This window comes from Thalassophryne amazonica, chromosome 4 (assembly GCF_902500255.1).
Source record: "Thalassophryne amazonica chromosome 4, fThaAma1.1, whole genome shotgun sequence".
In the NCBI taxonomy this organism is placed as follows: Eukaryota; Metazoa; Chordata; class Actinopteri; order Batrachoidiformes; family Batrachoididae; genus Thalassophryne; species Thalassophryne amazonica.
This window is the reverse complement of record NC_047106.1, coordinates 65,712,362-65,730,995: the sequence shown is the minus strand read 5'-3', so window position 1 is coordinate 65,730,995 and position 18,634 is coordinate 65,712,362. Positions and strand designations below refer to the sequence as shown.

The 18,634-nt window shown below is 39.5% G+C and overlaps 1 protein-coding gene across 13 annotated transcripts in view; it reads right to left on the bottom strand.

Annotated features, from left to right (window-relative positions):
* Positions 1-18,634, bottom strand: part of kirrel3b (kirre like nephrin family adhesion molecule 3b) — a 658,462-nt gene that overhangs the window by 215,192 nt on the left and 424,636 nt on the right. For 8 of the 13 annotated variants that reach the window (XM_034168011.1, XM_034168012.1, XM_034168013.1 and 5 more), the window contains exon 4: positions 5,939-6,108. In XM_034168011.1, coding sequence (XP_034023902.1) covers positions 5,939-6,108 — 170 coding nt within the window. The remainder of the gene's footprint in view (positions 1-5,938; positions 6,109-18,634) is intronic. The other 5 variants (XM_034168014.1, XM_034168023.1, XM_034168016.1 and 2 more) reach the window with 1 other exon arrangement.

Here is an 18,634-nt window from a genome sequence, read left to right as displayed (position 1 = left end):
CGTGCTCACCAGCAGCCGAAAGACAGCGACTGCCATGCGAGTGCCCATTCGATTCCTCTCTCGACAGGCATCGGCCAAATTCCAGGTGTTGAGCATGAACATCTAACATTGCTCACTGGACACTTAGAAAAGGCAGGGCTATTTGTTCTCCCAGCACGAGAGTAGACAGCAGGCGACCACATTCGAGCTGTCTGTGAAAATTATTTAAGTGCAGTGCGATGGGAGCTGACTTTTCTTGACATGGGAGCCAGCTGGCCCTTCATGAGACGGGACCAGCTCTTCATGAGAAGAGAGCATCAGGTAATTCATGTAAAACATGAAAGAAAGAACTATCATCCATGTCATTTCATTACTTCCTGGTGTACGTCTAGGCGGAGGCTAAATCTGTTCTTTATAGCAGGAATCAAGTATTATGAATTGTGGTGTTTTATAAATTTTTTGCTCCGCTGCTGTGTGCATGCCTTTCCAAGTGCTTGGACTGTGTTTGTGTAAGCGAACACAAGCCTGCATGGTTGCCGTGGTATCATGCACGCCTGCCTGACCGTGTGTTCCTCCAGACAGCAGGTGGAATGTTTAGTGGTCCCCATTTCGTTTTTGGTTTGCAGATTTTCTTCCGGTTTCTGCATCTTTCGTGTTATGTGTGAAGGGGCCCTTAGATATGTCCAAACATAAACCATGTCTAAGAACCTTTATTCAATCAGCTTTTTTAAATACCTGCCCATGTAAGGACTCATTGACTAAAGCAGTTACTATATTTATTGCTTCAAAATCAAACTTAACATACAGTACTGGAAGTTTTTATCATAATTTTATTTTTTTCCTCAGCAGGGAGTTTAAACCAAATTATTTTGTTTCATCCACCTCAATAAGATCATATCTGTTATGCAAAATGAAGCAGACATAAAAGCAACTGATTTTTTTAAATACATAATTCTGCTCAAACCTCTTCTGAGTTCAATTTAATTAACCTCACACAGTATTTTCACAGTTCTTTTAATCAGGGCAAATTTAATTCTACCAGGGATCAACATACTTGCCTTCATTTGAATATGATATTGAAGTGTTTGGAAGCACAGCTTTTGTCAAAGATGTTTGTATGTTAAAAAAGCATAGATATTTATTGAGATTTAATATTTTTCACTTGATTAATCAATTCATAATAGGATGAATCCTCATGAGCCGGTGGGCTCACCGAGGAGTCTACATCAATGTTTACTTATTTTTCTTCCCCAGTGGGAGTTAAATAAAAAAAAAAAAAGATTTAAAGCAGCAAATGAGAATATTTTGTTACAGGGGAATTGTTGACTTTTCCATGCTCCATCAAGAGCAGTAGAAGTTGTGAAGATTTTTTTTTTAGAGATGTGGGGATGGATGAGCTGTCTGTATGGGTGGTTGCCATCCATGAATCAAGGTGGTGTTTTTTTGCAATCACAGACATTACTTCCCTTTGCAGCCTTATTTGACAGTAGCTGCTTGCCAAAATCAATTCTTTTTATTAGCTACTCATTGGTAAGAACATAAATAGATGGCTTAATAATGATTAATAACAAAATATGTCTGTATAAAACATTTATAAATGATTTTTATGATTTTTTTAAATTTTCTATAAACCATTTAAGAAAGGTCGATTATTAACACCTCATCATTTGCAAACATAAAATCAGACACTATTCATTAGTGATTAAAAAATACTTTACAAATCATAATTTTTTAATAAAGTCATTATAAATTAATTTATAAATGTTTTATAAAGACATTACATACGAGGTCTGCGAGAAAAGAAACCGACCGTTTTATTTAAAAAAAAAAAAAACTATATGGATTTGAATCACGTGTGATTACATCAGCCAAGCTTGAACCCTCGTGCGCATGCGTGAGTTTTTTCACGCCTGTCGGTGACGTCATTCGCCTGTGAGCACGCCTTGTGGAAGGAGTGGTCCAGCCCCCTCGGAATTCCTTTGTCTGAGAAGTTGCTGAGAGACTGGCACTGTGCTTGATCAGAATTTTTTCAAAAACTGTGAGGCACATCCGAGTGGACACCATTCGAGAAATTCAGCTGGTTTTTGGTGAAAATTTTAATGGATGACGAGAGATTTTGGATTGTTACTATTGCTTTAAGGACTTCCCACGGAGCGGGGCGTCGTGCAGCGCTCCGAGGCGACGTCGTCATCCTGTTTCAAGCTGAAAACCTCCAAATTTAAGCCTCTGTTGACCCAGGACGTCGTGAGAGAACAGAGAACTTTCAGAAGAGGTCGGAATCAGCAGTTTATCCAGACATTCCACTGTTAAAGGAGATTTTTTTAATGAAAGACATGCGGACGGATTGGCGCGTCGGCTCGCAGCCGGCGCGGTGTGCCCGCCATAGGAAAAACACCTCCGTTGGAAGCCTTAAGGGCAAGTTGGAACATGCCCTGCTGTTAAAGAATTTCTCAGATACTCACTCAACTGAATGCCACCAAAAGCCGCCTGGATTTTACAAATGGTTATCAACACAGAGGTGTTTTTCCCGTGGTGGGCGCGCCAATCTGTCCGCACGTCTTTCATTAAAAAAATCTCCTTTAACAGTAGAATGTCTGGATAAACTGCTGATTCCGACCTCTTCTGAAAGTTCTCTGTTCTCTCACGACATCCTGGGTCAACAGAGGCTTAAATTTGGAGGTTTTCAGCTTGAAACAGGATGACGACGTCGCCTCGGAGCGCTGCGCGACGTCCCGCTCTGTGGGAAGTCCTTAAAGCGATAGTAACAATCCAAAATCTCTCATCAGCCGTTAAAAGTTTTACCGAAAACCAGCTGAATTTCTCGAATGGTGTCCACTCAGATGTGCCTCACAGTTTTTGAAAAAATTTTGATCAAGCACAGCGCCAGTCTCTCAGCAACTTCTCAGACAAAGGAATTCCAATGAGGGGGCTGGACCACTCCTTCCACAAGGCGTGCTCACAGGCGAATGACGTCACCGACAGGCGTGAAAAAAACTCTTGCATGCCCACGAGGGTTCAAGCTTGGCTGATGTAATCACACGTGATTCAAATCCATATGGTTTAAAAAAAAAATAATAAGGTCGGATACTTTTCTCACAGACCTCGTATTTTGTTATTAAGAATTATTAAGCCATCTATTTATGTTCTTACCAATGAGTAGCTAATAAAAAAGAATGCTTTGTAAATGTTTTACTATGTGTATGTGTGACTATATGTGAAAGTAAGCAGGGTACACATGTACTGTGAACCTGCTTATTTAAGGTGCATCTGAGTGTTGCTCTTTTCACTAAAGAAACACACTTGCTGGACTTTATACCTGTTGTTTATTGGTCTCAGGCACAAATGTTTTCTTGTGACAAATGGTATGAGTGTGCTACCTCTGAGCCTGACAACACATCAATTTTAGATCAACGCACCCACTTAAGTGTGCAGGTAGAATGTGTCATGATTTAGAGGATGTAGACGCTGGCCATGAAAATAGCAACTGTGCCAGGTATAAACTACCAGCATTACTTGTGCTGCATTGTGCATCACTTTGTGCCAGGTGGAAGACGAATGGTTTGGGTTTACCTTGGGAGAATACAATTAACAAGAAAAAATCTAAATACGTAAAACACTACTGTGTGTTGTTACCAGGGGTAACAACACAGGGGTGGTGGCCAAGCTCTTAGCTGTGCTTGTTTCCACTGTGGATGTTTCCCAATTCAATGCCACTCCTGCCCATTTTCCATGAAAAAAACTTGCACCAAATAAACATACAGATCCACCTCAGATCTACCTGCTGTGGCAAAATTGAGTGAAAACTAGGGAGACGCCGAAGGGGATATCTGTGTTTTTACCAGCAAGAACAACTCTTAAAAATGTGATTACTATTTAAAATCTTACAACACTGAAATAACTTCTCACACCCGCCCTTCAACAGATGGGCTCGGCAACACTGCGCCAATGTTGTTTTTTGATTGTATAGTTTTAGTGCCAATGAATATGAAATCAACATTGCTTCAACTTCAAACTGTGAATGTTGTAACATTGTCAAAATGTGATATTGACATGTCAAAATGTGGTCAGGTTCCTGACCTGTATTTTGATCTACTTTAAATTTCTGTCAGAAACCTGTGTGAAGTGTTTTCATTAATTTGACACAAAACAGCAGATGCTTTACTTTTTGATTTTAACAGTTATTATAATGAGTATATATAGGAATATATATGTTGATCCAACAACTTTTACATTGTTCCAATTTTCAAATCCAGTGTGTTTAATTCAACTTCATGGATCAACATGGATCAATGTTGGATCAATGTCATTTTTCCCCACTGGGTCAGAGTTGGCACAAGCTTATACAGAAAAATAAATAGAACACAAGGAAAGATGTTTTTTTTTTTTTTTTTTATATTTTTAGGAAGTCAAATGCATCATGTTTTTTGAATGATTAAGCCATAGCTTAAACATGAAATACGGGAACAAAAGAGGGGTGCTGTGTGAATATTATTTATTTTGTTAAGGCCCAATTTCATAGATAGTCTTGACATTGGAACCGGCATTATTTTGACGAGCTTATTTTGAATTATTTCTAACCCTGCCATAATAATTGCCTCCCTGTCTAGTTTTCAGGCAACATTTGCTTAAAATGAGCACTGCAACAATTCAGTTACTTTCCGATATAGTTAAATGACATAACTTCTGATGTGACCATGCAGGTACTCTTTCACCACTGAACCAGTAAATAGTTTTCTAATAGGTCATAGATATGAAAATTTGAGGCCCTTTAAATTATCTGTGGGCCAGACGTGTCATTAGAGAGGACATCATCAGGAAATCCATTTCTGTAAATCTTCAAACACATCTGCTCATATTCCATCTCTTCATCTCTGAATGATGAGAAGACCATCAGAGCAGATGATTATGCTTACAAAATGCCCCTCCACTGCTCTTCATGCCCAAAAAGAGTCATCTTCTTTTAATCAAAGCCATTGCTTTTTAATGGTGGGCAATAGAGAGAAGAGGGACATAGTTGGGCTTATTGCAGGCATGCGAGCATCCATCAGCGACCAGCACAGAATGTCCTCATATCTGCCTTCATCCTTAAAGGACGTAAAGGAAGGAAGCACTTTTTCCAACCACCATTAGCAAGCGGCACCTCCAGCAGTGGCTTTATTCAAATTGGACTGGTGCTGTACACAGTCCAATCAATGGCATTTATCTGCTCTTTGAGGAAAGCAGATAATGGGATGAGGCAGCACAGGGAGTGAAGGAAACCAGGGGGGGAGGTGTTAGTGTTCTAAAGTAGCTGACGTCTTTATGTCCTTTGTTTAAATAGAAATTGAACATGACAGTGTTGATAGCATAATTAGCTTTGGGGGTTGATGATGTCACTCAAGACTCTGTGTAGTCAGGTGACTGTGGCTTTGTGTTGGTGTGACCTATTGTGTGCTGTAGCAGCAAAAAAGTGGCAGTGTGATCTGTTATAAGGATTATGCTGCACCTTAAAAAGGTAGATTCCAGAACAGGAAGTGACAATGTCAATTTTACAACACGTTGGAGAGAGGAAGAGCGACAACTGTCACTGAAAGAGTACATCAAAACACCAGTGAGAAATAAAAATTTTTGTAGCACTTCCAGGATCACACTGCTGTTCTGAATTGATTTGTATCCTGGGAAAAAGGCCAGACACCGTTTTGTGTAATCCTAAACACAGCTTCGATTTTCCCTTCAGAAGCTGACAAACTGATGACAGCCAGTCACTCTTAAATTGTCATATCTGGTTAATAGCTTGTAGCTAATTACAACAAAACGGCAACAAAAAGCAATAAAAAAGAAAAAAAAAATCATTCCTGTTCCTTACTTTGACTTGAATTCACAACAATAATCATTTAAAAGAGCATGCACATCAACATGCAACCACAGTCCCACCCCCACCCTGTCGCCGCCCGTTATACAAACCTGGTATGACACACACCTCTATGCTTACCTTGGAGTACATGGCCCCATTAAGGACCTCTCCATTACGGCTCCAGATTATTGAGGCTGCTGGTTTGGCGTTATCCGCATGGCAGGTCAGATTCAGTGGGTCGCCTGCCCTTAGGCTCACCACCGGACCTCCACTGATGACAGGATCCTCAGGAGGAACTGCAGTTAGAAAATGAGAAATAATGAGTGCATTAGCAGCAAATAACTGAATAACACAATAAAATGATAAGGAATATTCATATAATGTGAGTTGTGTAATTCATATGTAACAAACTGGGAACTAGTTTTAATCTGGGAACTAACAAATTAGTTCCCAGATTAAAACTAAAATTAAAAACATGAATTTAAAACAGATGTTTCTTGAATTGTTTCAAAATAAATGGCTCCAGATCATAAGTTAACGGTAGGAGATTTATGAGGTTTAGGCACTACTGTCTCAAGTACTTTGTCTTTTCGAGTCTTAAGTGAGGACCACGCATAGACCCTGAAAATAAGACGGAGACTTTGTTTTGATGCAAGGCTGAAGCAGCTCACTGATGAAACACCTTGTCTGGCAATGTACAGCACTATCAACATGTGTACATTGAAATTGATTCTAAATGTAATAAGTAGCCATATATAGGTCATCCTTTAAATAATCTTGATAGATTTATCATTCTGGACCACTTGAAGATGATCAAGGAGGATCCCAGGTGGTTCCTGGTTTAAACATGAAATAAACTGGAATTCTGTTAAAAATCAAAGCTCAGTGATACAAACATCTGAAGTTCTTTTTTACTTCATAAAACAGTTTCTCTGAATTTATGAATATTTCTGAGTTGGAAAAGGCAAGAACAACATAATGATTTAGCATTTAATCTAGGCCTCAATACACATACAGTATGTTTGTAAAAGAGGATTTCACCCAGGTTGAACACCAAGAAACACCAGCTTGTTGAAAATTGATCACTTCTGTTTAATCAGTATTAAGCTGCAAAAATACAAATAAAACAAAAAAATACAATTTATTGGTGTTATTGCATACATTTAAAATTACAGTTAGCCATAAACAAAATAAATAAAAGTTCATGTTATCAGCGTAACAGTGTAACAACACACCATGAATGGATCACATTAAAACTGAAGTGGGAAATACAAAGAAAACAAAATAGGCTCCACAACCAAACCTTGAGGAATACTAAAGTGTAGAGTAGATGTAAAACAGGGAAAAAATGTACAGTTGGGATATAACTTTGGAGTACCTACCAATTCCTGAGGTAGATACAGTATGTCATAAAGTTAGATATGGATAGATATGGACATTCAATACTATATAGATCAAATCAAATCAATTTTATTTATATAGCGCCAAATCACAACAAACAGTTGCCCCAAGGCGCTTTATATTGCAAGGCAAAGCCATACAATAATTACGGAAAAACCCCAACAGTCAAAACGACTCCCTGTGAGCAAGCACTTGGCGACAGTGGGAAGGAAAAACTCCCTTTTAACAGGAAGAAACCTCCAGCAAAACCAGGCTCAGGGAGGGGCAGTCTTCTGCTGGGACTGGTTGTGGCTGAGGGAGAGAATCAGGAAAAAGACATGCTGTGGAGGGGAGCAGAGATCGATCACTAATGATTAAATGCAGAGTGGTGCATACAGAGCAAAAAGAGAAAGAAACAGTGCATCATGGGAACCCCCCAGCAGTCTACGTCTATAGCAGCATAACTAAGGGATGGTTCAGGGTCACCTGATCCAGCCCTAACTATAAGCTTTAGCAAAAAGGAAAGTTTTAAGCCTAATCTTAAAAGTAGAGAGGGTGTCTGTCTCCCTGATCTGAATTGGGAGCTGGTTCCATAGGAGAGGAGCCTGAAAGCTGAAGGCTCTGCCTCCCATTCTACTCTTACAAACCCTAGGAACTACAAGTAAGCCTGCAGTCTGAGAGCGAAGCGCTCTATTGGGGTGATATGGTACTACGAGGTCCCTAAGATAAGATGGGACCTGATTATTCAAAACCTTATAAGTAAGAAGAAGAATTTTTAATTCTATTCTAGAATTAACAGGAAGCCAATGAAGAGAGGCCAATATGGGTGAGATATGCTCTCTCCTTCTAGGATGATGAAATTATTTTTCAAGATGATAATGCATCTTGCCATAGAGCAAAAACTGTGAAAACATTCCTTGCAAAAAGACACATAGGATCAATGTCATGGCATAGGGTCAATGTCAACGAGCAGATCTGATTTGATGCAGGTTTTAGTTTGGGGGATGGAAATTTACAGGGTGATTCCATAATTTATTCCTCAGAATTGAGTGATTTTTGCCAGGGGTTGTAGATAGTATTGAATGTTGGTCTGAGGTCCAACATAACAAAATCAGAGTTCTCCACTTAAACAGATCTGACCCAATTACAAAATTAAGGAAACATTTAATGGTGTTCATTCAGACAAATGTAACAGAAGTTTCTGGTTCAAATCCCACCCCTGCCCGTTTCTCCATGTAATGTGGAGTTATGTCAGAAAGGGCATCCGGCATGAAACTTGTGCCAATTCAACAGGCAGATCCACGTTAGATTTGCTGTGGCAACCCCAAGTGAAAACAAAGTAGCAGTTAAAGGGACTTACTTGCATTCAGACAAATGTAAAATAATGCATATGGCACAAAAAATAACGTAAACCGTCTTTTTAGAGCTTATTCCAGGATAAGCCATTGAAAAGCTATAATGAAATAAGTGAAACAAAACAAATTTGAAATGATACCTGCAAAGATTTGGCTGCATTAGCCTCACCTCCTTACACTGTTAAATCCTGTAGAGAGTGCATATAAGGCTATAATTGTTTCTTTTCCAAATCAAAAAACACTTATGATTACTCATTCAAACAAGGTAATGACTTTGAATTGAAACATAGATTTGCACTGTGCTTGCAGGTCTATCTCCGGATGGTACAGTTTGTGACATGAAAATCTTTCAACAAGTCTCAGCATGATGCTCTAAATAACAATCAAATATGTAATCTCACTGAAAACAGCTGTGATATTCTTCTGCACACATAAGCACCAGCATTAAAAGTAATTCACTGAAGCCCCCCCCCCCCCCCCCGTGTTCATCACATGAACATAAATATGGCTCATTTATTCTTCTGAAAAGAAAAGAACATCACAATAGCAATGTAAGTGCATGTAAATAGAACTGATCAAAGTCCTCCTCATGTTTTCCCCAAGAGCTTTTTAAAGAAGGAAAAAATAACTGAAACAGTGAATTATTGATTGACCTGAGTGCTCATTACAATGCAGATCTGGGGCGAGATGAAATCAAAGGCTACAGGCAGCTGCCACATCATTCACTTGCAAAAGCACCAAGATTGGAAGAAGGCTGTTTAAGCTGCCAAACAGCATGAAAAAAGAAAACAATTTGCAATACACTTATTTTATATAAATATATATATATATATATAATATAATATATATAATATATAAAAGTGACTTTATGTAAAACATTTGAAAAGTGGGGACCTGTAGGTTTAACTCATGAACGCAGGTAAGCGACAATGTAGATGTTGTTTATGTGCAAATTACTGTTTTTGATACAAAGAACGTCAAAGAGTATTTTCAGCAAGACACTGACACCACTGCACAAAAGAAATAACACACTCTGGAGACAGATGTGGTATGCTCTCTGTATATTAAAAAAAATCTACAGCATACACAATATTGTCATCAGATTTATTATAAGAAGCAGCACTGGCCTTAATGGCCACCAGATCTAAGCTTTGGAAATAAAACAAGCTTACAATAAAGTTCATTTCAAGCAACATGCAAATTCAACACATTTTTTGAGAGTGACAGAAGGAAGAAGCATCTGCTTCATTCACACTGATGTAAAATCCTTTCTGCAGGGTTGTGTTGGTCAGGTCTGGGAGCATGCATGCTGCACTGGTGTTGCAACGGGCACACTGCAAAATGGACTGCATTTATATAGCGCTTTTCCATCTGCATCAGACGCTCAAAGTGATTTACACATCAATGCCTCACATTCACCCCGATGTGAGGCTGCTGCAGCCGTGGTCCCACCGAATAATGAAGGATGAAGAAAGAGCCACGCAGCCTGTTTTTTTGTTTCATGAGCTATCGTGGTGTAATAGTGGCTCAGAGTGGCTCTTAGAAGCATTATCTTCAGTTAACAAGGCTCTTCTCTGAGCGTGGTGCTAATTTCAAGATGTTCAAAATTTAGCAACAACAGCGTGGTGCAGTTTGTGTTCGAGTTACTGCGATGGCTTAGAGGCATTTGCGTGGTGCTTACGAGTCTGCAAAAAGTCCATTACCCGTGCGCCTGGCACCTTCGCAGGACCTGAGAGGCTATTTTTGGAACAGCTCTCCTCTTGCGCACACAATTCCACCTGTTCTGTGCGCTGGACTCTATATAAAATAATTATTTTGTAGCAGATTAATCATTTTCTGCCAAACCTTGGATGCTGAAAACACCTCTTCTAGAATCAGAGGACTGTTTCATCTGGACACTTCTTTTCCCTCTCTTTCCTGCTATGTGGAATGTATTTTGAACAGCTTAAGCTATTATTTTTAAATGTTTTTATAGCTTGATAAAACAGTTCCTAGCTGTAACAGTATGTCTGTATGTTGATGTCTGTTGTATGTAAAAGTATGTTGATTTAATATCTTGTTAATGGCTCACATGACCTCCGCTGTGTGTGCGCACTGAGGCAGGACCTGAGAGGCTATTTTTGGAGCAGCTCTCTTGCGCACACAATTCCACCTGCTCTGTGCGCTGGACTCTATATAAAATAATTATTTTGTAGCGGATTAATCATTTTCTGTCAAACCTTGGATGCTGAAAACACCTGTAATCACGTCTGGAATTAATGGATCACATGAGCTCCGCTGTGTGTGCGCACTGACGCAGTGACTCATCATCACGCTTCAAACGAGCATTTAGGCAGAACGCCAGCTCACAAAAGAGTGATATTTCAGTCAATATTGGATGAACACAAAGTTAAAATTTGGGTGACTGCATGAAAGTGGATGTGTGTTTAAAGCCATGGAAGATAATAACTCCAGTGGAGCAGCTAAGAGCAGGAGCTGTGCGGCAACACAGGTGGGGAGTGCGCAAAAGATCGATTTTGAAGACATAACACAAAGTTAAAAGTTGTATCATGGTGACTTGTAAGCTGCGGAAGAAATAAAGAAATATATATATATATATATATATATATATAATGATCCACAGGTATATACAATAAAACGGCCACCTCATTCTATATGCAGAATGGCACCACGCGCAAAAGAGCACTTTTGCAGAAATAAACGGACAAACACAAAGTTAAAAGTGGATTCACGTTGTAAAAATGATTGTGTTTAAAGCCAGGGAAAAATAAAACCAGCAAGCCATGGATGGAAAGGAAGCCACTGTTGTCCATGAAAGGACAACAGCAGTGCACACAGAAGAGCGATTTTGCAGAAATAAATGGACAAACATAAAGTTTTGTGTGTTTAAAGCCGCAGAAGAAAAGCCAGAGAGCCGCGGAGCCAGCGAGGAGCACAGAGGTGGCTCTCCAGGAACCCGTGGTTCGGGTCTAGCTGGTCTGGTGCATTACAGGTGGACAGCAGCCTGGCACACAGCGCACAACTGCGGAACTGTGATGGATTGTCTATTTTTGGACTGCATTTAAAAAAAAAAAGAAGGGACATCTTTAAATGCTGCTGTGAATCTGTGAATTGAAAACCCACACTTTGAAGGGACCAGGTGTGGGAGGGCTGGAGGTTTGCACCAAACTCATGCTTAAACGTGCGCCAACATGGTCGTTATCATGGCACTATCATGGCCCTATGTGGCTTAGTGTGGCTGATGCGAGCCATTCGAGGCTGTAATGACAGGTTGGTCATGGCTCACTAGAGGCTGCTACGTGGCACATGCGGGGTACACAGAGGCACATAGTGGCACCTTCATAGTGGATACGTGATAGATCAAAACGTGGGTCATTCTTCGAATAATCACCCCACACCCATGCGTGGCTCCTTCTTCAGCCTTCATTATTTGGTGGGACTGAGGCTTGCCACACAAGGCACCCACTACACACCGGGAGCAACTAGGGGATTAAGGACCTTGCCCAAGGTGATTTTCCGGTCAGGCTGGGATTTGAACCGAGGATCCTCTGGTCTCAAGCCCAACATTTTAACCACTAGTCCATTATCTCCCCAACCACTAGACCATCACCTCCTCCTCGTCCCAGATGGCAACTACCTAGACAGACAACCACGTGCTGGACTTGTGAAAATAGTATTTGAGTTGAAAAAAAGAGACTGCTGTTAAGCAATTAGAAAATAACAGTTTATTTGTTTTATTTCGTCAATTTTACTACAGGAACCATAAATGCCCAAATGATTTTCTTTGAAGAGCTTCCTGTGAATGTGGCTAACAGGTCACCAAATAAAGATTAATGGTGACATTCTGTAAACTGCATACATAAAATTAGGTTATAATTAAATGTATTTTAACATTGTATAGTCAGGTTTATAAACTGTTGGACTGTGACATTTTTTTCAGGAATTTTGTATTTGTACATACCACAATGCAGTTGTAATGAAACAATCAACATCTTCTTGTAGTGTGCACTTTCAGTTTAAATTCAATGGGTTTAATTAAAACATTGCATTAACCGTTTAGGAATTACTGCCATTTTTACACATCATGCATCAATTTTCAAAGCCCAAAAGTAAATGGACAAAGTAGATAAAATCATCCTGTGGAACATCTACCAGGGACAACTGATGGTTAGATGATGGCTATAATCTGGCTTCTATACTTCACTGTATGATGATGTATTTGAACTTGCACTGTCCCATCACAAATAAATAAAACAAATGATTATTTTAAATATAATCATCAGTTTTGCAGTCAATTTTCTTTACACAGATCAGGAGACAGATACCTGAACATTTCCTAGTCACTGAATATGTCTTGAACTTCATTTACATCAAGCATGAAGAAATACTAAGAGTATGGTACTACATGGCAAAAGTGATTGACCATTCAAGAATGACACAAGTGAAGGGAAACCACCAAAACATCAATGACAACTGTAAATCAGTAAGAGGCTTCTGAGGCTGTTGATGGATAAACTGTGCTTCAGTCATTAATTTGTGGATGAGTTGCAGTGGCAGCACTGACATACAAGAAGAACAGCAGTGGAAATATGTCCTACACAGGCCCTAAAGACCTTTGGAATGATGATTATTCCTAGATAACATAGCATGAAGCAGATGAGAATCTATGGTTCCCCTTGGTTAAGATATACACCATACAGTACTTCTCCAGCACATCGGTGATGCCCATTCACAGATGGGTGGATTGGGACAATGCAGATGACGTTTCACGTCCACAAACACACACAGTCTTTACATGATTCCTATCTTCTGCTTTAAGGGTGTAGAAAATATCACTGATGTGCATTATATCAGTGAGTCTGAGATAAGAAAACACAGCAAGACTTGGAATTGAACCTCGGCCTATATATTGGTTACTCGACCTATAGCCAACAGAGGTACCTACTCTGCATCATACAAGAAAACAGATAAAATCTAGGTTTGAGTCATCCATGTACCTTCTGGCAAACTATAGCTGAAATTGCATGTGTTCTTCAGAAAATCTTTCTCTGTTACCAGTGTTCAAGCCTGGCTAAAAGAGACCGCCACAGCTTTAGTCTTAATTTATCTTGCTAACCCAGTAATCTTAATTTATAGTGCACCCTCTGGTGGTTACAAAGGGCCCCATGCTTATTTTCATATTAATTAATTTTAAAATACAGAATAGATTTACTTAAGCTTTAATTCACTATCCTGAATTTTTGGTGGTGCATAGGTTCACATATGCCAAGATGACTGCCTCTTTAAACAGCATGTCAGGTTCCAGACAATTAGAGGAACTGATGAAATTACTTTTAAATGTTTCTAAATGACTAATTGGCCTAATTATGGTTTAACTAGGCACCTTTGGTTGTATAGAACAAGTATGACAGCCATTTTGATAGGATAAAAAGGGATATTGCTACTCTGGCAGGTTCGACAAATGGACCACATACTATGTCTTTAATTAAAGTAATACAATTTTCAGTTCACAGACTGACTGGTCAGCAGCTGATGGAAAAGATCAGCAGGTGTTGAAGAATAGCTTGAAATTGTGTTCATCATGTCTGACCCAGTTCATCTTCCAATAAACTTCATTTAGCTGCCATTGATGTCATACTATCGTTTGGCTTCTTCCTGATTAGTTACAGGAGAAGCCTTTCATTTCACCAAAGCTTTCCAGTGGATTTTATAAAGGTTTGGATGCATGATCTTGTTGCCTCTCATCTTTGTTACAAGATTTGTTTATATAAAATATTCACACTTCCTTTGGGATTTTAGGACTGACAAAAAAGTGCAGAGACTTGTATCGAGCAATGAAGCACCATGTCGAAACTTGTTTTGTTTGCCAAATTATTAAAGACCAATGGGAAATGTGGCCTCACTTCTGTGGTAGGGAGTGACTCTTTACTTTAGCATTTAACTAAAGTTGTAAAAGGCATGGGCATATGGAAAATTCTCTGCTGAGATTATCACTTTGACAGCTCAATTTCTGTGCATGCCAGCGTAGTCCTTATTTTGCTTTTGAAGCCAAGGAAGTTATCTAAAAAAAAAACAAAAAAAATCTTAGACCCAACATTGTTAAAATGCATTTATTAAAAAAATAATCACAATCATCACAAATTTTTTGGAACCAGTCCAATCTCACTTGTCCAAACATTTCCTTTTAATCCTCAAATATCATTTAAGCATTCCTAAAAGTAAACAGCTATCCATCATTTCTCAACTTTCAAAGAAGGAGGTGAAAGAAAAAACACTCATCAATCATGTCACACTGTCCTGATGGGGATAAAGTTCTTATTTTTGACTGCTGTAAAGAGTGTCTGGATCTACTCAAATGTATAGCTAATGTATATATAATGTATATATAAAGTAGCCACTGATTTCTTAACCTAAACATCGGTTGCTGATTGGATGAGAACTCCAATGTCATCATTGCAACCTAGTTGTCCCACAAACAGGGTGACACTGGAAGAGAATGGGGAAGTAATGGACATCGGAGTGGCACCCTGTGTAGGTGGAGTTGTTGACTTCCATCTGCTTCATGCTATGGAATCTGAGGACAGCACCAACATTAAAAGGCCTCAGGTTGAACATAGGATTTACTTATAGGACTGGATAAAGCAAGACTACAACAAGTACCATTTGATTTAAGAAAGAAAAACAGCTCAAATGCTTACAGCATTTTATCATGCTTTTGTCACACAACAACTTTGTCACTGTTTCTACAGCGCTCTCTGTTGGTCATAATCAAAAGGAATGTGTCTCCCCAGTTGGCTGTGTCCGACACCTGTAGATGAAGTTTCACAACCTGGGGATGAGTTTAGCTGTCTCCACGAGACTGTCTACTGTGATTATCATGACCCCAGCAGATAATTGCGCTTCCATGTTTGACTTTATGCACAGACATTCCTACTTGTGGTTGGTCCTTGTCACAAACAAGCTTGGCATCCTTCAAATGTTGTGGTTGATGGATGCACAGGGGTGACATTTTGAAGTGTTGATCAGACCAATGTGGGGACTCTGAATTTACAACATTAGCAACTCTGACCAACTGGACAAGTAAATCTGCTCTGGATGTTCCAACAACCTTTCATCTTCTTTATCTTCTTCTTTCCACTGCTCCCTTTAGGGGTCACCACAGCAAATTGAAGGAAAATATCTTAAATATGCTTAAACTATGCATTAACCTTTTGTGCTTTTTCCCCATTCAGTATCATCATAATATTATTTATCTTTTATTGAGCTAACAATATGCTGTTACATGAGTGTGTTTTAATGTTTAGAAGTCATCATTTATATATTACTAGAGCTTGTTGCTGAAGAATATATTACTCATATGCTCATAGTGATCAATATTTATCAATGCTTATTAAACATGTAAACAATAGCTAAGGTTAATTACATGATATCTATATATTCAAATACTCTTGGGTTATATGTTTGAATGCTGTTGAATTGTGTATTGTGTCTACCACATTAAAGGTACGTTATGTTTATGATTACATTTGCTTTTGTTCTAACATTTGCTTTTGCTCAAATATTAGTTTAGTTGTCATGTTGTCAAGCTGTCATGATGATATGTTACTTATATAATCATTTTCAAAAGTCTTGTAAATGTGATGTGACCCTGTTTCGGTGAGGCCCTGAAGATATGCTGACAGTTTTTCAGTTAGCAGTGTGGGCAGGAACTTCAGTTAGCAGTTGCCCAAAAACCTTATCAAAAGACTTCAGAGCACGTGTGGACAGGACCATGCCACGAAATGGAGGGATCAAGACCACCCAGATGAAGGACACCGCCCAAGATTAGCAGAAAAACGTTGTAGTAGCATAGGGTGTATAAATACAAAGCCAGCCCACTGTTGGGGGTTCCTGGTTGCTGGAACACCAGATTGCTGGTTGAAAGCTTGCAGCTCCTGGGATCCTCAGAACGCCTGGGTATGTTTTTGTTTATCTCACTCATTCTGTAAAACTTAAATTCTGTCAAAATTTGTGACATTTAATTTCTGTTTAATAAATCTCTGAATGGTGGTCTAGCCCTCAGAGTAATTGTGTTCAAATTTAAATGACTGGTTAATACCTTCTTTCAAATCAACGGACACATACGGGATGAGAGGCAGGGGAAGGCGAGGTCACAGGAGACCCCTGAAATATCCCAAGAAGATCAGTCATTTCCATCTCACCCTATCCTCTGTATCTTCCTCTGTCACACCAACCACCTGCATGTCCTCCCTCAAAACATCCATAAACCTCCTCTTTGGCCTCCCTCTTCTCCTCCTGCCTGTTGGCTCCATCCTCAGCATCCTTCTCCCTATATACTCTGGGTCCCTCCTCTGCACATGTCCAAACCATCTCAATCTTGACTCTCTGACTTTGTCTCCAAAACGTCCCACCTAAGCTGTCCCTTTGATGTTCATTCCTACTCCTATCTGCTCTTAATTAATATGGAGAGGTGAAGGAATTGTAGGTCAGCACTTGCAGATCAGACAGCAGTTGTGATCTACTGTAGGCAAAAAGAGGAGAGTTTTTATGCAAATATGGTCACCTTCTACTTCTTCATCTGCAATTAGAAACAAGGTCATGAAGGTTGCCTTACTTTATTCTTGTCATAAGAATAGCACTACAACATGGTATGTAAATGAGGGAAGCTGAGCTAGTACAGCCCATTTGTCATGAAAGAAAATGATCAAATTGTGAGCCCAGTTGATAGCACTGAGACAGTTGCACGCTCTGGTGCTGTTTGGATGCTCTCAGTCCTCCCTTGTACACATGGCTGAAATGTTAATTAAATGTCAAGCAGATGATACATGCATAAAAGCCTCTTCTTTGAAAGGCCTGATGAGAAAGAAAAGTGTAACAGAATGCCACACATAGGACTCAGAATTGAAGACCCAGACCACAATAAAACAACTTGGATTTATTTATTTATTTATTTATTTTTTACTGACAAGACCGTAAAAATTCTTCGAGGCACAGAGATCAGTTTTTTGTCTGCTCTCAAAGCACACTGTCCTCCCTGCTTGGCACAATGAAAACATTATCATAACATTAAAAAAAAAAAAAAATCTGAAATGCTGAAACAACAAATGGAATTCTGTTGATTCTTTTTTTTTTTTTTTGAGCGCATTAGAATGTCTTCTCTTTGACCTTCAGCTGTCTACTTTCATTTATCCATCTGTTTTCACATTTGACAGAACTGCACAAGTGAGTTTATGAGTTCATGCATAGTGGAGTTCCGCAGGCGAGCAGGTCACAAACAGCCCAAACACAGTACTGCTACATTTTAAGGCTGTGTCCCCCGGAGGGCTGGCTGCCAGCAAGGCACTGAGGGCAAATGGTGAACAGACAAGGAGGAGAAGGGCATGCCTGGCTGCCTACACTGGTCATCCATACCTTTGTTGCTCTCTGTCCTCCACAGTGCTTTCTATCTTATGCAGCAAGTGTGGACATATTTAAGAGAACATACCATACACTGAGACCGTTTTCAATACCACCAGTGCTGGCAGAAAGTGCTTGATGTGCACCCTTACCTAAAACCTCAGGAACAGCAATGAGGCGTCGTTCGTCAGTGACTAAGTCTTAAAGATCAAAGTATAGAGTCACAGGCTGTTGTTTCCGTCTGGCATGCATTTGATTCAACGTTTATAGAAACACTCAGCATAAAAGAAAGTGGGCACAAGCAAATAGCTGTTAGCTAAATACATACACAACAAGCTGGTGTCATTACTTCCATGATTTGGTCCCCATTCATTGAGTACAGGAGCATTTGTAGAAAATGCATGATCTCATGATCTGTGAAAAGTGAGCCATAAATGGACGAGTGAGTGTCTGGGTTTGTGGCTGTCTTTGATCAAGACTAAGATCCAGGCTTTCAACGACTTCATTGACCAGGCCATCAGAAGTGTATCTCTAGGCACCAAAAGTGTTGCGGAGACATTCACTTACCATGGCATTGACATTCATGTCTCTGGATCTTTAGGTTTGACACTGAAAGATGCCTGGAAAGACCTTATGGAGTCATGAGGTATCTGAATGGAGTGTTTGTTGACACTGATATCTTTGCAGGAGA